The sequence below is a fragment of the Pteronotus mesoamericanus genome, unplaced genomic scaffold, assembly GCF_021234165.1.
Source record: "Pteronotus mesoamericanus isolate MK-2021 breed Mesoamerican mustached bat unplaced genomic scaffold, CSHL_Meso_final contig_502, whole genome shotgun sequence".
Taxonomy (NCBI): Eukaryota; Metazoa; Chordata; class Mammalia; order Chiroptera; family Mormoopidae; genus Pteronotus; species Pteronotus mesoamericanus.
This window is the reverse complement of record NW_026555187.1, coordinates 1,520,126-1,543,978: the sequence shown is the minus strand read 5'-3', so window position 1 is coordinate 1,543,978 and position 23,853 is coordinate 1,520,126. Positions and strand designations below refer to the sequence as shown.

At 53.4% G+C, this 23,853-nt stretch overlaps 1 protein-coding gene and 1 pseudogene across 1 annotated transcript; one reads left to right on the top strand and one right to left on the bottom strand.

The window, feature by feature from the left end:
* Positions 1-1,420: 1,420 nt before the first annotated feature.
* COLGALT1 (collagen beta(1-O)galactosyltransferase 1) lies at positions 1,421-23,197 on the bottom strand. The gene is made up of 12 exons (XM_054578869.1): positions 22,897-23,197; positions 21,512-21,622; positions 20,651-20,768; positions 14,270-14,404; positions 11,749-11,953; positions 9,597-9,716; positions 6,545-6,621; positions 6,360-6,466; positions 5,978-6,110; positions 4,591-4,718; positions 3,228-3,434; positions 1,421-2,976 (listed from the first exon to the last, which is right to left on the bottom strand). The coding sequence occupies exons 1-12, from the start codon at positions 23,154-23,156 to the stop codon at positions 2,709-2,711; spliced, it is 1,869 nt and encodes a 622-aa protein (XP_054434844.1). The 5' UTR covers positions 23,157-23,197; the 3' UTR covers positions 1,421-2,708.
* LOC129074966 (NADH dehydrogenase [ubiquinone] 1 beta subcomplex subunit 7-like) lies at positions 10,613-11,002 on the top strand (annotated as a pseudogene).
* Positions 23,198-23,853: the final 656 nt, after the last annotated feature.

The window sequence follows — 23,853 nt, the reverse complement described above, 5'->3', positions numbered from 1 at the left end:
CTCAGATCATCCACCCCGGATGGTGAGAAGCTAACAAGTAAAGTAACTAGGGTGGCCTCTACTGCTAAACTTACCCAACTGAAATAAAAACTCCAGCAGCAAAGATGCATCACATGTCACTGTTCATTGTGGATGGTGATGTTCTCCAACCAGAATGGTCCGAAAAATGGTGGTCCACCTGTCCACGGACCAGTGTATGTTACAACCCAAAAATAACTGGTAGGCATCTGCGTGGATTAGAACGTCCACAGTATGTTAAATTTTAAAAGAATTGATTCCATTTTATGAAATAAAAACGTGTCATATAGGGAAAAAGAAGGCAGGTTGCAGCAGGGTTTATGTAACATGACTTTTTTTTTTTCTAATCCTCATCCAAAGACATTTCCATTTGCTTTTTCAGACAGACAGAGGGAGAGAGGAAGAGAAACACTGATAAGAGGGAAGCATCAATTGGTTGCCTTCCTATGCGCCCAGACCGGGGTCCCACACCAGGGATCATGTGTGTATGGACCACGGCAGGGCGGGCCACACACACCCGCACCGGGGCCAGGATGAACCCAATGAACCCGCAACCCAGGTATGTGCCCTGCGGATCAAACCCACAACCATTCGGTTATGGGATGATGCTCCATCCACTGAGCCACAGCGGCCAGGGCACATGATCCTCTTTTGAAAAATGTGTACAGATATGCTCCATGCAAGTGGGTAAGACTGTTTTTACCAAAATATTAGTTGTCTTTGGGGACATGTGACTTAATTTTGCTTTTGTAGTTTGCTTAGCTGTATGTCTTAATTTCTCTGCAAGGATCACACACAATCAGTGTTATTTTGTAAATGCAACAGGTATGTGCCCACACACGCTAAGGGCTTAAGGATCTTGGGAAACCTTAGGTTTGACACAGAACATCCAAATCCCTGGGGTGCAACCCCTGGGGTGTTTGCTGGAGGCTGTGTCGTCCCGAGGTCCCCAGGTGCCCAACTGCTCGCTGGTTCCGCCACAGCTCCTTCTTCCTGTCTCAGGTCCCCATCTCCCCCTGGGGTTCCTGGGGTGACCACTTGGATACCAAATCCACATCACAGGGTCTGCTTTCTGGGGACAAACCATGAAAGGCCCCCTCTGCGTTCTGACACCTGAAACATTCCTGCAGTTGACCCCCCAGGACAGGGCGAACTTGGCCGCCTGCGCCTGGACTATCTCGGGGATGTTTTGGGGCACAGGCCAGGCTGCGGGGCCCTCACTGCCCGTCTCCCGCACTCACCCCCAGCTGCTCCCCAGCACCCGGTTCTCTCCCGCACCTGGGCCAGCAACGAGGGTGAGGACTGGAAGTGATGTTGGTAGTGAGCAGAGCGTTGGGCCAAGGAAAGAACACAGCCTTACATGAAAACCAACCAGGAACATTTAATAAAAAAATAAGCAAGTTATCCAGGATCCGACCCAGCGAGCAGTACCCATCCCCAAGAGTCAAGCACCGCTGGCCGGCTCCGACATTCGTTGCTGCCTGACGGTGCCGCGCGTCCGCCGGCCTAGCCTGGGCAGGGCCTCCCGTGCAAGTTGCAGGCAGCACCCCAGCGCTGCTGAGCCCACCGCAGCCGGGAGAGAGGAATGCCGCCCAGCAGGCAGGCTACACCTGAGAGGCAGGCCTGGGAGGCCAAGCGAACAGGACCAGGGGTGGGCAGTGGAGACCCAGTCCCCATCTTCACCCCCACCCCCTCCAGGGGGGCTTGGTGCAGGGGCCTGCATGCAGCCACGTGGTTCCTGGGACCAGCAGCAGCCCCTGGTGAGAGAACAGCCACCCTCCCTCCTGGGTGGTGGTGTGCACATAGCTCAGGTGACAGGGGGACGAATAAGGACTCAAATTCATCCATTCCCTAACCCCGCTGGGAGTCCACAAGGCCTGGTACACAGTAGGCACTCAATAAATGCCTAGTGCATGAAGAAATGAAAGGACTCTTTTTGTTTATCTCTGTGGCCCAGTACTCATGGGGGTGACCACCTGCTGTCAGGACAACTGTCACACTGTTTTCTATCACTAATGCCTGGCGCACAGTAGGTGCCCCTCAGATGTGTGGGGAAGAAACCAATTGAAGAGTAAAAAGCACCTTGTTTATCTCCGTCCCCAGCACCAAGCTCAGCTCCTGGCAAACAGCAGACATTCATTAAAAGCACTGAGTCAGTAAGAATTTGTGTGTCATGAGTACCAGGCTAATAGTAGGTGCTTGATATGTGTTTGAATAAATGAAAGTGTCTTGTTATCTCAATATTCCCAGAGCCTGAAACGGTGCCCAACATATGGTAGGCACTTAATAAATACTTAAATTAATTTTTTAAAAAATGCATGTGTATCACTAGTGCCTGATTTTGGGGGAATCAATAAATGCTTGGTGACTGAATCATCACTGAGGAAATAATTATGCTCCATTCGCTGCCATCGCTCACAGACCTGGTGCGCAGTCAATGCTTAAAAAATGTCAGGCACGTGGAGAGATGCATGCTGGCCTGTTCCCGCTCCATCTCTCAGGGCCAAACACTATTCTTGGCATACAGTAGGCACTCCATTAATGCTGCCTGCGTGCACGTGATTGCTGAGCAAGAGCTGGCTGGACACCACCTTGCCGGAGAGTCCTCCACGGCCCGCCAGGGGTCCGCAGGGGCCCTGCTCTCCCCAGCAAGCACCTGGAGGCTGCCCTGGCACGTCAGCAGCTACCCCTCAGAGCTCGTCCCGGGCAGCGCTGTCCAGCGGGGACTGCAGGACATCTGAGTTTTTGGCCTCTCGGCTCAGCGCCTGCTGCTCCCTCATCTTCTGGGATTTGGCACGGTCCCAGTCAGTCTTGACGTGCTCGTTGTTCCACACGACCGAGGTCTCTGTGTCGCTCACGTACCCATCGTCCCCCGTGTAGTGTGTGGGATACACAAGCAGGGGCTCCACGGAGAAGGCACGCAGGTTGCGGGGGGAGAAGTGGGCCTTGTACTCAGACCTGGGGGGAGGGGAGGAGGGGGAGCAGTGGGTCGGGGGCAGGGACAGATGGAGGGGGAGTGGGAGGGGACACACTGAGACAGAAGCAGGGGTTCACATGGAGCCAGAGGTGGAGGGGACGCACAGAGGACGTGGGCAGAGGAAAATGCACCTTCCCAGGGCTCTGAGAGCATCCGGCCCCACCCTGCTGAGGCAGCTACACAGTGAGACCCCAGCCGGCCTGCCCTCCCACCCGCGACAACGCCCTCTCACACTGGGTGTTTGTCGAACATGACTGGCAGGAACTCGTCGACAGGCAGCATCTTGGAGAGCGGCTGGGCGGCCAGCAGCTTGCGGGCGCCTTGCAGGGAGATCACGTAGGCCAGTGTCCAATAGGAGTAGTCGGCCTCTACCAGGTTCCTCACGCGGGGCACAGCTTTCTCGGGGTGCTCCACCTGCATCCGCTTCCGGCCCACATAGCTGGGGTGCAGAATTGAGACCCTGTTACTCTCCTTCTGCCCAGCTTGCTGGATTAGAGAACAGTGACCCAGCAAGGCAGGGACCTAGTGGGGCTCTGGGGTGGGAGCAGGCCTGGCATGTTTGGGGCACAGCAAGGAGGCCTCTGTGGCTGCACTAGCAGGACCATAGGGGTCTGGGGCGCTCAGGGAGGAGAGTGGGCTTTTTCCAAGGGCACCAGGGAGCCACAGAAGGATCTGGAGCTGGGGAGAATGGGATTTCTGGGACATTCTCTGAGGCTGTGCCACAAGGAAGAGGAGCGGGGTTGAGAGGGAAGCTGGTCTGCATTCACAGGGCTGCAGGGCAGGGGAGTGAGGCGCAAAGATGTGATGAGCGGTCAGGAGTGAAGGGGCGCAGTTACTATTCTTATTATTAGCATCGTCCAGAGTCTGCGACCTAGAACCTGGATCAGGGCCGTGCACACCACAGGGGACAGGGGAAGGGAGGGGGGAGGAACCAACCCCCCTTCATGAGATCCCAAAGGACTGTTCCAGAAACATGCTGGCCCCACCTGACCTAGTGCTGGGCTAAGACCCAGGCTCCCTGGCTCCCCACACTACGCCAGCTACGGGCTACCAAGTCCTGTCCACACCTGCCGCAAGCCACAACCCCCAGCCCCTCAGACAGCCCACAGATTTCCTGGACGAATTTTAGCCATACCCGATCCCCCACAGGACCCTTCGAGTCTGTAAGCCCTGGTGACCCCCACCCCCACGGCCGGATCCCTAGGCTTCCAGGTCACCCTCCCAAGGCCGGACCCCACAGGCCCGAGGCCATGCCCCAGCTCTGACTGCTCTCAGGCCCCCCGCACACAGGCCACACACTCACAGAGCGCTCCTCCTGCCATTCCCAGGAGCTGGCCCACGCTGCTGCCCTGTGGATGCCCTCAGACCTATGTGCTCTTCTGAGCTCTAGCCTCGCACCAGGCTCCAGCCCCACCCCACTCAAGACCTGCCTCTGAGCCCCATTCCCAGACCACGCCTCTGAGCTCTGGCCCAACCCCTAAGCCCCAGCTACACACCACTCCAAACTCTATCTCTGGGCCCTGACCGTGCCCCAGGTCTGTCCCTGCCCCACACGACGCCCCAGGCACGGCCCTACCTCCAGGCGCCATACTCACATGAGGTCCCAGTCCAGATCCTCCCTCTCCACATCCCGCATGAGGTTCATCAGGCGCCTCTTGAAGAAGATCTCAAAGCGCAAGTCGTCCTCGAAGACAAGGGACTTCTGTAGCCCCCTGTCCACAACCTGAGGGAGACCAAGGCTGGGCCTGACCCTGAAGCTAGCTCAGCTTAAAGGCTCTGGGGCAGCAGGAGAGAAGCCGATGCACCCCTCCCCCATGGCTGTCTGGACTGACCTCCCCACCCAGAACACCACCTCCTCAAACATTCAACGGGCCCCGCCGCCTGCCTGGCTGTCCCTTCCCACTCCGGGGCCGGGGCCTAGGCCGACACACAGCGCTCTCCCACATGCAGAGGCGGGCAGGCGCTCACCCTTCGGGCTTCAGCTCTGATGGCGCCCATCCAGGAGGCCCTTCCTGACCACCACCCAAAGCTGCCAGCTGAGGACAATTCATACCCCTACGCCCCTTCTCTATATGTATCTCTTATTTTTCCCTCTGATTTCTTTGTGGTTTATGATCAGTCCTCCCAATTCCTGGAGCTGTGAGTCCCCTGCAGGGGGCCTGGCGTGTCCCTGTAGCCATGCTGTCCCCAGCACCTGCACCAGGCCAGGGGCACAGTAGGCACTGGGCAAATGTTCGGTGAATGAACGAACTTGGGAATCTTCATGGCTGCCCCCTGAAGTTATGGCTGTCATCTGAGGACACTGAAGTTCAGGCTGGGAAGCACCTTCCTGCTCACAGAGCTCACCCCCTTCAGAGGCAGGGCTGGACTTGAACGTGGATGTCCCCTAGCTCCAGGGCAGCTTGGACACCACATCTGCCACATGCCATCCACAAAGAATCTCAGGAAAGGAGGGCAACCCAAGCAAGCACCCATCACCTCAAACACCTGGAGAGCCCCTCCAGAGCACCCTCTCACCCTGCAGCGGGACACCCATCTGGCCTCGTGCCCGGCAGCGCCGGGTCCCAGCCTGGCACCCTCCGCCATCACAGCCTCTCTCCCCGAGTGTGGCTGATGAGCCCCAGGGTGAACGGGCTACCGCCGGCACGGGCTCCGCACTAGTTACACTCGCCATGGCTGTCACTTCTATTGGTGAATGTCAAGGCTCGAGCCCAGGCTCCAGACATTTTAAAGCGGCTGGGTGTGAAGAGGCCTCGCTTGGCCTCGGACTCCGCCCCTTTCGGAAGCTGGGCTCACTGCCCCCCACCCCCCGCCCGCAGGCTCCACGCCCGCACACAGCCGGCCACTCACTGGAGAGGCCCTGCGCCCGGCTGCGGCTCTGGAACCTGCCTGGGGCGCCAGCGGTGCCCTCCCCGAGCGTGGGAAGGCTGAGGAGGGCCTGCCTTACCCACCTCGCCAGACCCCCTGCCCCGCTCGACCCACCTCCTTCCAGATGTTGTAGTGGCTGAGGAAGCAGCCCAGCTCTCCCTTGGTGAGGGGCCGCCCGTGGTAGGGGTCCTGGTAGCCGGGCAGCATCTGGATGCCCAGGGCCTCCACCTGGCTGGTGTTCATGGCTCTGGAAGGGGGGACACAAAGGAGTCGGTGGGAAACCCACCCTGCCTGCCATTCCACCGTTAGGGACCCCCCCTGCCGAGCAGCTGCTTCCCTCTTCACCTACCGCCCCGCTCCGGGACCGCGGCCAGCCTGCAGGGGGCGGTCTACGCAAGTGTGGCTCTGCCAGCCACTCTCCTAACGTGGGGCACACTTCCCCTCCGCCGTGGCCCCCGTGCATGGTCCACACCCCTCCCCTCGGGGCGGGACTCACTTGCCGTCCACAGCCTCCACCAGCCGGAACTCGATCTCCTGCACCTGCAGGGCCCGCACCATGCGTTCCCGCCGGTCCTGCCGCCGCTTCAGGTTGATCATGAAGACCTGTGGCACAGAGCCCCTGTCGAACCCTCAGCCCTAGGTACCGCCCCCTCCCTCCCCACCCCACAAGGCCTGGCCCACCTCGTCGAAGCCCATCTTGTCAGGCATCTTGGGAGGCACCGAGACAAATCGGGAGGGCTCTGCTGCGGGGTGCTTCACTGCAGGGCGGAAAGAAGCCGAGGGGCCGCTGGCGTCACCGGGCGGGACAGTCCAGCCTCTTTCCATGGCCCCCTCCCCATCCCCAACACGGCTCCCTCTCACCCCGTGCCCCTCAGCTTGGGGGTGGGGAAGCTGCCTGACCTGTCCCCAGCCCTAACCCTGTTGCTAGTCTCTCTCCCCGTCCTCCTGCTCACTTCGGCTGTTAGCACACCAAACACACCCATTCCTACCTCAGAACGTTTGCACGCACTGGGCCCTGCCTGCACCACCCTTCCTTCCTCCTCCCCGACCCCAATTCTGAGAGAGAGAGAGAGAGAGAGAGAGAGAGAGAGAGAGAGAGAGAGAGAGAGAGAGAGAAGCCCCCTGGTGGCTGAAGATGGAATGGCAGGCATAGGGGGTGGAGGGGGACTTCGGTCTCTTCCGGAGGAGAGTGTCTCCCAACCCCTCAGACTGACTCAGGGGCCTCCTCCCAGCCCCACAGAGCCCAGGCCTCTACCATCAAGCCTCCGTCCTTCTGTCCTCACTCCTCATCTGTCTCCTGGGAGCCCTGGGGAATGAGCACCAGGTCTGTCCCCTCATATTAGGTCCCCAGTGCCCAACACAGGCCTCAGATTCCTTCTCCATAAAACGGCTAATAACACCTCACAGGGTGAAAAGGTGCCATGAGATCACAAGAGTATGAGTTGAGTGGCGTCCTCCCACAAAAAGTTACGGCAGCGTCTGAACCCCCATGACCTCAGAATGTGACCTCATTTGGAAATAGGGTCCTTACAGAGGTGATCAAGAAAGACTGAGGTCATCAGAGTGGGCCCTAATCACTGTGACTAGGGTCCTGATAAAAATGAAAATCTGGACACAGAGGGATACAGAGGGAAGACACGCAGTGGGAAGATGGCCATCTGACTGAGTGACCGTCTACCAGCTGAGGTCTGCCCCATATTTCAGAGCCGTCATAACTGTTCCCCTTTTAGCTGCAGTGAGCGATGCTGAGCCCACCGGCACATACCTCATGGTTTCCCGCAGAAGGATCGGACCCGCAGGTACACAGAGCCAGCAGAGGTCCCTGCCTGCCCGCCCAGAAAAGCCCAGTGTGATGGGCAGTGTGGCGTGTGGCGTGTGCCTCACCAAGAACAAAGGCCCCGTGTGAGCTCAAGGAACAGACACGGGTCCTTGTGTCAGAGCTGTGGGAAGGCTGAGCTGGCCCGGCACCGCCCACCCTGCAGCCTGGGCCTCCTCCAAGGCCACCACAGCCCCGGGCTTCCTCCCTCCCGCAGAGCCCTTCAGCTCCTGGCCACCCCACCCTCCGTGGGTGAGCTGAGACCAACACCAAGACTCTGGGATCTGAGGGCGTAGGCGCAAATCCCAGGGGCCCCTTGCCTTCTCTTTCTCAGCCTCTGCCCCGCCCCCACGCTGAGGGGTATGACCGGTGACACTGCCTGCCTGTGGGGAGGTGGGATCTTGTCACCCTGAGCTTCTCTGCAGGTCTGAAATTTCACTGGAAAAAAGATGTTTGAACACATGAAAAATCAGGTGTACAGCCCAGGTCCAGATACCCACACACAGATAGAGAGAAATGTGGTTTCCACTTGGACGGAAGGAAGGGTTTACACAAAGATCTGAACCCCCTGGACCCTCCTGCTACCGGTTCTGTGTGTTCAGCTCTGGCCCTCAAGAGAGAGACGGGAAGATATCCATGCCTTGGTCACGTTAATGGTTTCTTGACCAGAAACAATAACAGAAATATATGTGAAAGTTTAAATGAGGAAAACTACGTTAGCCACAGAATGCTCCTCAGGGTCCAGATGCGGATGAGAGTTGGTGACAAGCAGAGACCTGCTTCTCATGACGGTGGCCCAGCGGGGTTCCTGACCGAGGCCTGAGCATCTGCATGTGACAGACATTTGGGTGTTGTACAGTCTCCACCCTGGTGATCTTGTAGCCTCCAGGTGTCACCTCAAAAGATCCAAGTCCACCCCCCACCACCACCCAACAGAAGGAAATGAGCCATTCCGTCTGTAGCCACCAGGGAGGCGCGCGCGCGCACACACACACAAAGAACCTTCCAGAGCAGGTAAGAGTGGGGCAATTGACACCAAAAGCCTGGCCCCTCCCCAGTGGTCCTGCACAGAGGGGCAACAGCTGTGCTGCCTCCCGGGCCTTCTCAGAGACGTGTGTGACCAGCGAGGGGCCAAGCCCCCGTGGAAGCAGACACTGTACCACTGTCCCCCTGCTCCAGAGACACCCCTGCCCCTGTCAGGACGCCCCTCCTCAAGGAGCCTCGATGGCAGCCCAGTCCTTGGGTGCTCAACCCATCACAGGGGCCCACCGGAGGCAGGGCTGCTAGTTAAGAATGTATGGATTTATTTGTTTACCTATTAAAAAGACATGAGCTTGCAACTATGGTAGAAATATGTAATTTCCTTTTTTAAATAAGCATATTCAAATACAACAAAAGTGTACACATAAGATAAATATTAAATAATAGGCTTGGAAATGGCCAATAAGGCTGTGGCCCAGACCCTGCCACGCACATGAAGGTCCACCAGTGAAAAGCTGTTGCCCTCCCTGCTCCCACATCCTCCATGGCTCTCAACTGCCCCGGAGGAAAACACCAGTGTCCAAGGCTGCTGCCCTGGCCCTGCCGGCTCTGCCTCACTGACCTTGCCTCTTGCCTGAGCTCATGTCCCCTCCAGCCTCCTCGTCTCAGCTTATAATGCTTTCTCTGGCTGCAATCCCCTCCTGGCTAACTCCCGCTCACCGTGCATCTTAATGTCACCTCCTCCAGGAAGTCTACCCTGACTGCCATGTACAGCGGCTACAAGCCAGCACTCCCTGAGAGGCGATGACAACTGTTCACTTTGTTCGCACTGGATTCCCAGTGCCTGGTAAAGGGACAAGCACCCAGCAGGTGCTCAGTCCGTGTTCAGGAGACAGATGTGAGAAGGCAGAGAAAGGGCAGTGTGGGCAGACTCACCCATAACCTCCAGCTCCACGTGCATGAAGCTCTCAGCCTCGTCCTGGAGGGTACTATGCGACCGCAGCGGAACTGGCAGAAAGCCATACATCTCCTTGTTGCACACGTACATCTGGACCTCTGGGGCGAAGGAAAAGATAATCAAAATTGAAAATTGAGCACCAAGATGACAGTGGGCACCTTTGACCACAGTGTCAGCCGCAGAGCCCAGCGTAGGGCCAGAAAGGAAAGGAGTCCCACCCACTGTTCCCAGCAACCAGCAGGACCCCTCAGGTTTCCATCCTGGACTTGAAGCCAGAACAGGGCTTCTTGCTGGCAGGCGAGACGTCGACTATCAACAGGACACCTCGCACCACCAGGATTCCAGGACAAAGCAGACCGTGAAACAGCAGGGCAACAGTAAAGGGACACACTTCTGCACAAAAAGGGGAAGCACCTGGGTAAGATGTTAGTAATGTTACCTCCCTCTGCATTTATCCTTTTCTGGCTGGTTTAAATTTTTATATTAAGTGTGCATCTTTTTTCAAAAGTTAGTAACTCAATTAAAATAATATTTACTTTAACTGGCTAACTTCTTCCATAATGGGCCAGATGGTATAAATATTTTAGGCTGCTGGCCCAACAGTTTCTGCCTCAACAACTTAATTCCGCCCTTGAGCATGAAGGCAGCCATGGACCACCCTTAAATAAGTGGGGATGGCAGCGTGCCAGTGACACTTCCTTTACAGGCCCTGAAACTTGAATTTCATGTAACTTTCAGATGTCACGAAATAGTTTTCTTCTTTTCCCAACCATTTCTAATATGTAAAAACCAGCCCTGGCCGGGTAGCTCAGTCAGTCAGAGCATCATCCTGATACACCAAGGTTGCGCGTTCGATCTGTGGTCAGGGCTCCCACAGGAAAGCATAAATAAGTAGAACGAACTCATGTTTCTCTATCTCTCCCTTCCTCTCTCTCTAAAGTCAGTAAATAATTTTTTTTAAAAAACAGGACTATCAAAGCGGGGGGTGCTTCCAGAGAGGAATGAGGTGACCCCAGCTGCCACTGGAATCGGTGGCGACAGCAACCATGGGGGCACACCTGGCCAGGCGCTACCTGGGCGATACATTAGTGGAGCCCGACCCCTTGCACATGCTCACCTTCCCTCCCGACTACGGCTTCCCTGGGCGCAAGAAGCACGAGATGGTGGCCACGCAGCAGGCGATGAACGATGCACAGCTCGTGCTCCAGCAGCGAGACTACTGCGCCCACTACCTCCTCCGGCTGCTCAAGACAGCGTCCCCAACTTCCTGGCCTGCAAGCACCTTGACTACATGATGCAAAGGAAGGTGTCTGAGCGGGAGCGGCGGCTGCTGCAGCAGAATCAGTGGCGGGAACAGAGGGAGGCAGATCTGGCCAGAGGCTAGGAGCCTGCAATGTGGCCGTGCAAGGGGCCTGCCCACTGCCCTATGGACCAGTGGACATATGAAAAAGCCTCTAGGCCCTTAGGCCCCCCAAAAAGATTTTTTTTTAACCAAAACATTCTGCCCTGGCTGGTGTGGCTCAGTCGATTGGGCACCAGTGTGAGAACCAAAAGGTTGCCAGTTCGATTCCCAGTTAGGGCACATGCCTGGGTTGCGGGCCAGGTCCCCAGTTAGGGACATGCAAGAGGCAACTGATCGATGTTTCTGTCACACATCAATATTTCTCTCCCTTTCTTTCTTCCTTCCTTCCCCTCTCTCTAAAAATAAATAAATAAGTAAAAACATTCTTAGCTTGTAACCAAACAGAAACAGATGTTGGGCCAAATCTGGCCTGCCAGCCAGTTTGCCAACCTCTGATTTAAAGTAATAACAGGTTAGTATATGGCTGTGTTCTTTCTCTTTAAAACATTTTTTCACTAATTATACAATTAGGGGACAATTATGTTCAACTATAGAAAATTGGGAGGCCTGCTGTGTGAAGACATTCAGCAAAGCCAGGGCTAGCGAAAGAATGGGTCCTAGGGCCACATCTGAACACCACCTGGATACAGACACACCTGAAGCCACCCCTACGCCCTGCCGTCTTGGTTTTGTGAATTTCCCGTGGGCTCTGTTTGGTCTTGTTCAGCACAGATCCCAGAGAACTGCCCGGACGATGCCTCTGTGACAGCAGAACCGTGAGGGCTCACCTGCCTGCTTGCAGGAGAAGGCAAAAACGATGATGTCATCGAAGGACCAGGTATAGTCGGCGTGTGGAGGATAGAACGCCAAGTTCCTGGATGCTGCCTTCCGCAAGTCAATCAGGAAGGTCGAGTGCACCATGGGAACCGCAAAACAGCCCCGGCGGTCCCGCTTTCGGATGGGGATGTAGGCAGGCGTGCGCTTGTAGTAGCCCTGTGGGGAAGGGGCAGAGTTCTGCATGCAGGTCCCTCAAGGTAAGGTTGGAGGCCAAGGACAATGGGAGGTATGGAACCCCTAGAGAGCAAGACCCAGGTGCCAACTCCTGGCTGTGGAGGGCATTCCCTGAGCACGGTCCTCTGGGCGTGGTCAGTGACGGTCTCCACCCCCACTGCCTCAGCTCAGGGGGCCACGGCTGATAAAAGGAAAAGAGCCGTCTACTTGCAGAGCCAGCCTCACACGTCCTCAGAAAGGCAGCATTTGAAGGAGAAAATTAAAAAGCCAAAAAAGACTTTAACATTAAACTGGCCAACAATTAAAAAAAACCAAACACAATGAAATCCAGCCCTGGCCGGGTGGATCAATTGGTTGGAGCATCATCTCGTACACCGAAAGGTTGCAGGTTTGATCCCCGGTCAGCGTTTGTGCAGGAGACAACCAATCGATGTTTCTCTTTCACATGGATGTTTCTCTCTCTCTCCCTTGCTCTCTATCTAAAAATTAATAAGCACATCCTTTGGTGAGGATTAAAAAAAAATAACATCCAGTGTTGGTAGAATGCTAATTTCTACAGTTTTGGGGAATTAATATGGCAAAATTTATTAAAACTAAAGTACTAGGACCCTGGCTGGTGTAGACTCAGTGGACTGAGTGCTGGTCTGCAAACCAAAGAGTTGCTGGTTGGATTCCCAGTCAGGGCACAAGTCTGGGTTGCAGGCCAGGCCCCCAGTAGGGGGCACACAAGAGGCAAACCACACATTGATGCTTCTCTCCCTTTCTTCCTCCCTTCCCCATCTCTAAAAATAAATAAATAAAATCTTTAAAAAAAAAGACTCTGTTCTGATTAGTCACATGTATGTATCTCCCCACACACCTTACATTTTAAAAAAACCCAAAAAACTAAGGTACTATGGCCCTGGCTGGTGTGGCTCAGGAGGTTGGAGCATCATCCCGTAACCAAGGGGGTACAATCCCCGATCCCCGACCCAGGCCCGGGTGCTACAGCCCCAGTCCGGGTGCCCGTGGGAGGCAGCCAGTCAACGCTTCTCTCTCACGTCAATGCCTCTCCCTCTCCTTTCCTCCCTCCCTGAAAGCAATAAAAAAAGTCCTCGGGTGAGGATAAAAAAATAAGTTAAAAAAAACCCCAAAACTATAAAGTGCTATCATTTGTGCCCCAAGAAAGCCACTTTGAGATTTATCCCATAGAAATAAAATGTATATGTCCAGCACTGGCTTTAATGGTATAAGCTTAGTAGAATGCTTATTAACGGAAGATCTATGAGATGTTACATGACTATGTGAAAGAATGTGTTTGAGCTACGTCTGTTGTTCTGATGGGACGCACATGTGTATTGTTCAATGGAAAATCAAATTGTAAATTAGAATATATAATATGATTGAGTTTTTATATGAAATAAATCTGATATGTGTTTACATGTTTCTGGGGACATGAATAAAGATGTGGAAAGACATTTTTAAAAATCTGAAAAAGAGGACATTTGGCATCTTTTGATTTAGATAGAAATTTAACATCAATTCAATATAGAAGAGAAGCTTTCAAAGCTTCTAGAACAATCCTTGGCCTCTCTCTTCCTCAGACCCTTTACAAATTAGAATTGCTGGCATATAACATTTAGATTTCTATGACACAATTTTAAAAATAGAAACCACTAAATTATTCACTTTAAAATGGTGAGTTTCATGTCTTCTGAATTACATGTCAGTTAAAAACAGAAAGACAGGAGGAGACAGGATGGGTCGGCCTCCTGGCGTAGCCCCCATTCCAGCACCCACCCCTTCACTCCCCCGGGCTTTGCCTGCGACCTCGGCCTCAACACTGGGGTGGGACGTGTGGTGCGGGCCCGGCCGATCAGAGCCTGGCGTGTTCTTGGCTCCAGTAACTGGTTCAGGGGTAAGAGGGGAGAGACTGGACAAGGCCCAGTCAGAAAGGACTTCAGCTGGATGCAGCTGGGATCATCCCCCAGGAGTCGGAAACTGAAGCCACCCAGGGATGAAGGAAGACGGGAATGCTGTTTGAACATCTGAATCAAGCTGCGCCTGACGTCCCACCCTGGCACGGCCACCGAGAGCTGTGTGAGCTTAGGCAAGCCCCCTCCTTGCTCTGTGCCCTGTTTCTGCCTCAGTGCTGGGAAGAGGTGGGGAAAGGCCGCAGTCGTGGACGCTGCCGCGGGGGCTGTTCATGCTGGCGTGTGAAAGCTGGCTGTGGGGTGGTGTGAAGCTGTTAGGCCCCCACTTGCTTGGCCCAGCCCCCACCACCCCTGGGCCCGCACGTGACCCAGGCAGCCCCCTGACCTGAGAAGTCATCCCACACCAGAAATTGGAGTACGCAGCGCGGGAATCCAGCATGGGCGCCACCACGGTCTTGTTCTCAGCGATGAGCAGGGTCAGCGTGTCAGGGTTCAGGATCAGGTTGTCTGAGTCCACAAACTACAAAACACCCAACATGACATCAGCGTGGGCCGCCAGAGTGACTGGGCTGGGCCACACAGCTCGGAATGATCGGGCCGAGGCGGAGCCCTAGGGGTCTGAGAAGCCTGGAGTAGCACATGTGACCCTGAAAGCCTCCTGGCGCATCAGCCCACGGCTCTACCCTTAGTGACGAGCCAAGTTACATTCACACGATGACACAGGCTAAGGAAGGAGCAGGAACGGACCACACAGCAGCACAGAGAAACACTCATGGGTCCCACACATGGAGCTATTGAGACACCAGACGCGACAGTGGGTGTGCCATGTGGCTCCTTTAATGGGAACTTTTACAACAGGCAGCACTGGTCAATAAGGACAGTTGGGGCCAAGGCCAGCTCTGTGAGGAACACACTTTTTTTTCTGTGAGTTAGATGCCAATAAAAAGTTCACAAGCCCTGGCAAGGTGGCTCAGTTGGTTGGAGCATCATCCCATGCCCCAAACGGTTGCGGGTTCAATTCCCAGTCAGGGCACATATCTAGCTTGTAGGTTCAATTCCTGGTAGAGGGAAGCAACCAGTTGGGAAGCAACCAGTTGATGTTTCTCACATTGAGGTTTCTCTCCTCTCTCTCTCAAAATCAATAAAGCAAAAGAAATTAAGGAAGACATAAATAAGCGGAAGCATATACCGTGTTCATGGATTGGAAGGATTAACATCATCAAAATGTCCATACTACCTAAAGCAATTTATATATTTAATGCAATCCCTATTAAAATACCAATAACGTATTTCACAGATATAGAACATTTAAAAAATTTATATGGAATCAAATAGCTGCAGCAATTTTGAGAAAGAAGAACAAAATAGGAGGGATTCACAATACCTGACATCAAACTACATTTACAAAGCCACTATAATCAAAACAGTCTGGTATTGGCATAAGAACAGACACATAGATCAATGGAACAGAATAGAGAGCCCAGAAATAAACCCATGTCTCTATGGTCGATTAATATTTGACAAAGGGGGCAGAAGCTTAAAATGGAGTAAAAATAGCCTCTTCAACAAATGGTGTTGGGAGATATGGAAAGCTACATGCAAAAAAATGAAATTCAAACACTAACTTACACCATACACAAAAATAAACTCAAGATGGATAAAAGACTTAAATATAAGTCACGACACCATAGACGTCCTAGAGGAGAACATAGGCAGGAAACTCTCAGATATTCCAGGCAGCAATATTTTCACCGATACTCCCTTAGGGCAAGGGACATAAAGGAAAGAGCAAACAAATGGGACTTCATCAAAATAAGAAGCTTTGCAACAGCTAAAGAAAACATGAGCAAAATGAAAAGGGAACCAACCATATATAAAACATCAGCAAAATGAAAAGGGAACCAAAATATATTTGCCAATGGTACCTCAGACAAGGGTTTGATCTCCAAAATATATAAATAACTCACATGACTCCACTCCAGGAAGATAAACAATCAAATTAAAAATGGGCAAAGGGCCTGAACAGACATTTCTCCAAGGAGGACATACAGAGGGCACAGAGACATACGAAAGGATGCTCAGCATCACTAGCCATCAGAGAGACGCAAATTAAAACCACAATGAGATACCACTTCACACCGGTCAGAATGGCCATCATAAACAAATCAACAAACAAGTGCTGGCGAGGTTGTGGAGAAAAGGGAACCCTAGTGCACTGCTGGTGGGAATTCAGACTGGGATTCTAGTTTTTGCTGTTTACCACAAGTGATTCAAATGCTCTAAAAATCCTGCATGGGTAACAGAAAGCCTATCTGTGGACCAGATGCATTTAAAAAAACCCACCTCCTAATGGTTCTGTAATTTACTGTGGCCTGCATGGTTTACATCCCAGTAAACAGGAACATCCTTCCCCAACTGTTTTCTGCGGTGTGTGAATTTTTCGTTGTGAGGGGACCGAATTTCTCTAGCTGATTTGTTGAAATCTTCCTTCAAATGCCTCTAGACTCCTGGGTCTTTCCCAGTTCATGTGACAAAAAGTGACTCTCTTGGTGTGGCCTTTCTGGACGGTGTTGATGACACATGGCTCTGGGGGGACCAGCAGGCACCCTGCCTCCACCGGTGATCCTGTCTGTGCTTTGGTTTGCGGAAAGCAGTTTGGAGTTTCCTCAAAAAGCTAAAGATGAAACTGCCTTTCGACCCAGCAATTCCACTGCTGGGATTGTACCCTAAGAATCCTGAAACACAATTCAAAAGAACCTGTGCACCCCAATGTTCACAGAAGCACAATTTATAATAGCCAAGTGCTGGAAGCAGTCTAAGTGCCCATCAGTAAATGACTGGATCAAAAAAACTATGGTACATTTACACAATGGAATACTACGCAGTGGAAAGAAAGAGCTACCACCCTTCATGACAGCACGGATGGAACTGGGGAGCATTATGCTGAGCGAAATAAGCCAGGGGGCGAAAGACAAATGCCATATGAGCTCACCTATAGGTGGAACCTAATCAACAAAACAAACAGGCAAGAAAAACATAACCAGCAACATCGAAAGAAACCAGAGGGGAGGAGGGAGGGAGGTAATGGGGAGAAGAAGGGGAAGGGTCAAGTCAAGGTATAAAGTCCATGTACAAAGGACCCATGGACTAAGCAAAGTGGGGAAGGATTGAGGGTAGGAGGTGGGGGTAGGTGGGGCAAGGGGAAGTGGTGGCAGGAAATTGGAAACAAATGTATTTGAACAACAAAAAAGAAAAGAAAAATAAAGCATATGCTCTGGTAAGGATTTTTTTATAAGTTCATAAAAATAAGAACTTGATTTTTCTTTAACACCTTGAATGTTGGGATAAAAAGATGGTAACTTGTCTGTTGCAAGCAAAGAAAAAAGCTTGGAACAAAATTCACCAAACCACAAACAGGATCACTGGCGGGGGCGGGGTGCCTGCTGGTCCCCCCAAAACCATGTGTCATCAACACCGTCCAGGAAGGCCACACCAAGAGAGTCACTTTTTGTCACATGAACTGGGAAAGACCCAGGAGTCTAGAGGCATTTGAAGGAAGCTAGAGAAATTCGGTCCCCTCACAACGAAAAATTCACACACCGCAGAAAACAGTTGGGGAAGGATGTTCCTGTTTACTGGGCTGTAAACCATGCAGGCCACAGCAAATTACAGAACCATTAGGAGGTGGGGTTTTTTTTAATGCATCTGGTCCACAGATAGGCATTCTGTTACATGCAGGATTTTTAGAGCATTTGAATCACTTGTGGTAAACAACAGCAAAAACTAGAATCTCAGGCTTCTCTGGGACCATACCAACAGGATTCCCACGTGGGAACCCTCAGCTGGCGACAAGAGGTGGCTGCCCAGGGACAGGCCATGCAGCTATGTTATATTCTCCACCCAGCCCCTTGAGGACATTTAAATTGTGACCTTTGAATACATGTGCAGTAAAAACAGCCACAATAGTCTGGAAGGTCCTCAAAAAGTTAAACAAAGAGTTATCATGTGACCCAGCAATTCCACTCCTGGGTGTAGATCAAGAGAACTAGAAACAAGGACTTGAACAGATACTTGAACACCCTTGTTCAAAACAGCATGATTCATAGCAGCCAAAAGGTAGAATCGACTTAAGTGTCCAACAGCAGATGAGTGGATAAACAAAACGTGGGCCATCCTCACAATGGAATATTACTCAGCCACGAAAAGGAATGAACACAGCGTGGAAGAACCTGAAAACATGATGCTGAGAGAAGCCAGACACAAAAGCCCACACGTTGTGTTAGTCCATGAATATGAAATGTCCAGGAAGGCAGGTCTGGAGATAGAAAGCAGATCAGTGGCTGCTGTGCTAAGGGAGGGGGAACAGGGAGTGACTGCTGATGGGGTTGGGGGCGGGGGGGGGTCTCCTTTTGGGAAGATGGAGTGTTCTGGAACTAGATAGAGACAATAGCTGTACAACATTGTGAATGTGCTAATAACCACTGAATTGCACAATTTAAAATGGTTAATTTTATGTTGAATAAATTGTACCTCAATTAAAAAACATATAAAAAAGCCAGAAAGTGAGTCTGAGAGAGAAAATTACAAGGTTTGTTTGTTTTTTCTTTCCTAAACTCCTTATTTTTCTTGTATACTTTCTTACAAGTAACACCCATAGTGTTTGTAAAAAAGGAAAAAAGGAGGTCCTTTTGATAATAACTTACAAACATCAGACAAAAAAATTTCACATTCCAATATGGATTTTCAAAGTCCCCAGTTTCAAAAATAGTATGTGTCAAAAGCTGCTTGGAGTTTTGAACCAATGCCTGGAGTTCTACTCATGTTTGCTGAGGGCAAAAAAGTGAAAGCCAGCCAACCTCAAACAATGAAAGCAAAACAGACACGGTGGCCCTGTACGGGGTGGTTGCAGGCAGGGCCGCGTCCCACCTCCGTGCTCCACTGGCTCCGGGGCCCCATCCCACAAGCTGAAGCCTCCCTCTCCAAGCCTCCACTTTCCCGTCTGTAAAATGGTGTGAGGAGGCATCACCCTAAGGCCCCCAGGAGGAACCTTCCTCCTCCCAGGGGATGGCTCTCTCCTCCCGAAAGCGCTCCAGCCAGAGGCCTGGGGTCCTCCTAGCACCCTCACATCCGGTCCCCAAGCAGGGCCTGAACCCCCCCTGCCCTGTCCCAGGCAGGCCTCCACCCCAGCCTCCTGCTGTCCGCTTTCCTGCCCCAAAAGGCCAGGACCCCACAGCAGCCACAGGGACTCTGAAAATCACAAATTAGAACACAGCCCTCCTCTGCTCACATACCCTCGGGGGCTCCCCATTACCATTAGAGGAAAAGCCAAATCTCTCCCTCACCTGCGAAGGCCGGCCCCCACCCACCACCTTGGCATCACCCATCCACCGCTCCCCCATCATGCCATTCCAGCCACACTGGCCTTCTCACAGTCCTTGAACGCCCCAGGCTTGCTGCCTGCTCTGCTCCCTCTGCCTCAGACGCTGTCCTCCAGCTTCCCCCAAAGCTGCCTCCTTTGCTCCTTCATCCTTCAGGTCTCTTCTGGGGTCCCCTCCTAAGGAAGGCCCCCCAACCCTGCTCACTCATCACCCCACCCTGGTTATGCCATCTGTTGGAGGTTGAATGCTAAAGTCCTTACCCTTGGTGACTATGACTACAGCCTTATTTGGAAACACAGCCTTGGCAGAGGACCTTAGAAGAGAAGAGACACACAGGAGAGAAGTCCATGTGACCGCAGAGACAGAGATTGGGCTGATGCAGCCACAAGCCAAGGACACCTGGAGCCACCAGAAGCTGGAAGAGGCAGGAAGGGTCCTCCCCTGGAGCTTTTGAGCGGTTTTAGAAACACCTGGTTTTCAGACTTCCAGCCTCCAGAACTGTGAGACAATACACTTCCCAAAATACAGCGCCCCCACTCACCCCCACCGGTGTGTGGGACTTTGTTCCAGCATCAACCGCTTTCCTACAACTTTATCACAGCTCTGGCTGCCTTCTGATGTTTCCTCACTCAATTTGGTTTTTCTGGTCACAGCCCCTTTCCCAGGACATGGGCAAGGTGGGGCTCAGCCTGTGCAGATCCTCACTGTGTCTGTCCCCAGGGCTCAGCAGGAGGGCCCTAGGAGGGGCTTACAAATGTACATCGATTGGCACATACACGAAACCAGCCACAGGCACTCTCAGGCTGGCATCACTGCGTTCAACCTCACTGGCGGCCCCGCCATCGATGTCCTCCCCATCCACACCCGGGTGGGTAATCACACCCAGGTCAAGGGGACAGGAAGGCCCATGACCCCTGGGCACTTATCCAACGTTATTGCTTTCACACTCAACATCCTCTTCTTCCCAAAGGCAACACTGGCCCAGAAGGAGGAAATGAAAATCAGGCCTCAGCAGTTCAGCGTCACCAAGTCCCCCCAGCCTCTGACCCATCCCTCTGCTTTTTGGGGTGGCCCAGAGAGTGTCATCGAGGGAGTGTGGAGATCTGGTGTCACTCGTGATGGCAATAACAAAAGTGGAGATGAACCAAGTATCCAACCACAGAGGACAGTTGGGGACACAATATGATGGTTAGGAGCCCAAGGGCCCCAGATCGAATCCTAGCTCCTCCAACTAACAAGCTGGGTCACCTCTGACAACTCGAGTGCCCACTTGTGCCTCAGTTTCCCCCTCTGTAAAACAGAGTTAAGGATAGTCTCTACACCCACTGCTTCACCTTCCCTTTGGACACCCCAGATGCCCCCTGTGATCCAGGGGCTGGGAAACTCACCAAGATGTAATCAGCCCACATGTCCCGGGCCGATTTCAGGGCTGCCTGGCGCAATTTCATAACGTGCTCATAGCGCGAGTCAGACCAGTGTTTGGGGCCCTCCTCATCCGGGTAGGACCTGCAGAGAGGCGGCTATGATGTGGGAGGCACCGGCCCTGTCAGAGCCCAGTGAGGGCCCAGGCTGGGGGGTGGTCCGAGAGGGCTTCCTGGAGGAGGGGATGGGTAAGCTGGATCTGAAGGCTGGGAAAAAGTCAGCAAGGAGAAAATGCAAGGAGGGACGTATATCTGCAGCAGCAGGGGGCATGGCCATATCGAGGCCCAGCAGGGAGAAAGTCCAGGCAACCTGTAGGGCAGGACAAAACCTCAGCGGGGGCAGGGCACTGTGGGAGAACACAGAGCAAAAGAAAATTGTAACCTGTCCTCCCAGACTCAGAATCTGGTCTGAACAGTGGGTGGCTACAGAAATAAGCCCTGAAAGAGTGACAGAAACTGGGTCCACAGTGCCCAGGGATTTATGGGAAAGCTAAGCAGGAGAGCTGGTGTTGTTGGGCTGATGGTGAGACTGGGAACAAAGCAGTGAGCGTCACTCAAAAGACAAGGGTGTGAGAGAACCCTAGGTGTAGGGAAAGGCTGGGGCAAAGGGCTGGGGCAAAGGTGGGAGACAGGGATTAGGGCCCACGGTGAAGCTGAGGGTGGGTCAGAGCAGCCAGACCTATCACAGTACGGCTGCGGAGCTGGGCTGGAGAGTCAGGGGCTGAGGGGCTGGGGGTCTGTTACAGGGCAAAGGGGAGTAGTGGAGGGTTGTGAGCAGGGGTGGGGAGGAGTCGGAATGGGAGGGCTCAGGGAGTACCCGGCACTCACCTGGGCTCCTCTGCTGGCCGCCATTCCACAGAGTGATACAAGTTCTTCATGGCCACCAGCCATTCCCGCAATATGGCCGATGTGTTGTCTGAGTTGTGGTCCGTGGCCACCCTGTGGGCAGAGGGAGACGGTTACTGAGGTTGGGCAGCCCAAGGCAGGACAGGGCAGCAGCATGGTGCCTGGGCTCTGCACCCTGGCTCAGCCTGCTATCAGCTACACGGTCCTGGGCAAGGCACGTCCCCTCTCCATGCCTCAGTTCCTCCATCTTTCACTCAGGGGTAAGGACACTTCACTAGGCTGCAGAGAACATTCAACAAGGTAACTTTAGAAAAACACGAGACACTGTTGGTACTATTGAGCATCTAAGATCTTATAAGAAGGTTAGGTGCTAAATAGTGCAATATAATAAAAATACAACTATATCATATAGTGCCACCCCATCTTTTCTGAGTCTCTGCTACGAACGACACCACTTCAGTGGGCTGTGCTCACTAATTCACTCAACAAACATTTCTTAAGCACCAATTGTGTGCTTGAATTATTCGGGCTAGGGAAATCCAGGGTGGAAAAGGGGGGCATTTGGGAATCTAGTTTGACCATGGAGCCCAGAGCTATTTTCCCACATGAACTGTTACTAAGGTGACAACAAGGACAGCAGTGATAACAGTAATAATCACAGCAGCTCTGGTCACTGAACACCAAGCCATGGTGCCAGGGCTTCACAGCTATTAACTGGTTAATCTTCCAAGACAAATCCAACCAAAGTTACATTAATACCCTTTTTTCCAGATGAAGACACTGAGGCAGGGGCAGGATGTCACCAGTCAGACTTGCTCATGGCTATATCCCATTCCCCCTCTGGGAAGGGTCCACTTACCCTAGGGCCATATCCCACACACCCACTCTGGTTAGAAGGCCTGATTCAGGCTGGTTTCAGGGGCAATACAACAGCGGGAGTGGAAAAATATACAGTTAGTGAAAGTGCACTGTGGGTCGAAGCAACGCCCTTGTGGGGGCTCCAGGCTGCCCTTCCTTGGAGCCTATGTGTGCTCCTATGGGGTTTAGAGAGTTAGCACGGTCTGCTCTGGGTGTGGCCCTGGATCTCCCCTAATGGGGAGCCAACAGGCAAAGCGAGGGTCTGGCCCATTCTTATGCGGGGAAGGTGGGGGGAGGGAGGCAAGAGCAGGACGAGGGCACGAGTGGGTCTGGCCCGCCCGATGGTGACAAATAGAACACACGCGTGGGTCTGGCCCGCCCAATAGGGACAAGCAGAAGACACTCGCGGGTCTGGTCCGCCCTGCCCGGTGCCAGAACCGCAAGGAGGACACGGCATGGACCCGCCGACTGGGCAGCAGGTCGGCCGCTGCCGGCGGCGCCGCACTCACCATAGCGCCGTGCGGTCCCGTGGGTGCTGCAGCCGTTCCAGTGCACCCAGTGTGGCTGGCAGCGCGTGGGCCGCGTTGCGCGCCAGCAGGGCAATGAGCACACGCGGAGCCTGCAGCGGCGACTCGGGGCTCCAGCGCTCCTCCGGGAAGTAGGCGGCGGCGCCTGGCAGGCCCCCCTGAGGTGGCAGCGCCAGCAACAGCAGCAGCAGCGTTGGGAGCGGCCGCCCGCGCCGGCGGCACGCGCGTGGGGCCGCCGCCATCGCGCCACGCGTCGCCTTTAAGTCCCTTTTCTGCCGGAGGACGCGGGCCGCGCCTTAAAGGGACCGTCGAAGCCCTGCAGCAGCCGCGCGCCTTAAAGGGGAAGAGAGCGCCTGGAGTGAATCAGGCTTTGGGGCCCGGCTTCCAGGCCCCGCCTCTGGAAGGCCTTGAAGAAAAGAAGCGCTGTGTACTCTCGGTAGCCCCGCCCCCGCTCCCTCCTTAAAGGCACAGAGTTCAGAATCTGCCCTGCCTGCTCTTGTGGGACCCACACCTGCTGTGCCGCCTAACTTTTATTTGTACAAGCCCCAGACTTCTACCAGGAGAACCTGGATAGTTAGAACCTGGTTTGGGATCCGAAAGAGCTGACTCTCAGTTTCCCTAGCTGCAACGTGAATTTTACAATCCTGGGTCCCCGACCTCCCTGGGTTTCCCTGAAGGGTTTGTTGGGTATTAAGCGCGTAGTCCCAGCCTCCCGCGCCCGAGGCTCGCTGTATGAGTCTCAATATGTCCACCTGTACACTGGGGTTATACTGATCCGACAGAGTTGGCATGAAGAGGAGCCAAGTGATGCTTTAACGTGCTGAGCACGTGCTCTGGAAGCAAGATGGGCTTTTCCATAGATATGCTACCAGGAGATTGTTTTCCAGTACTCGAATGTATTTTCTAATTGATCATGTTGGGGTCATTCTTTAAAATTAA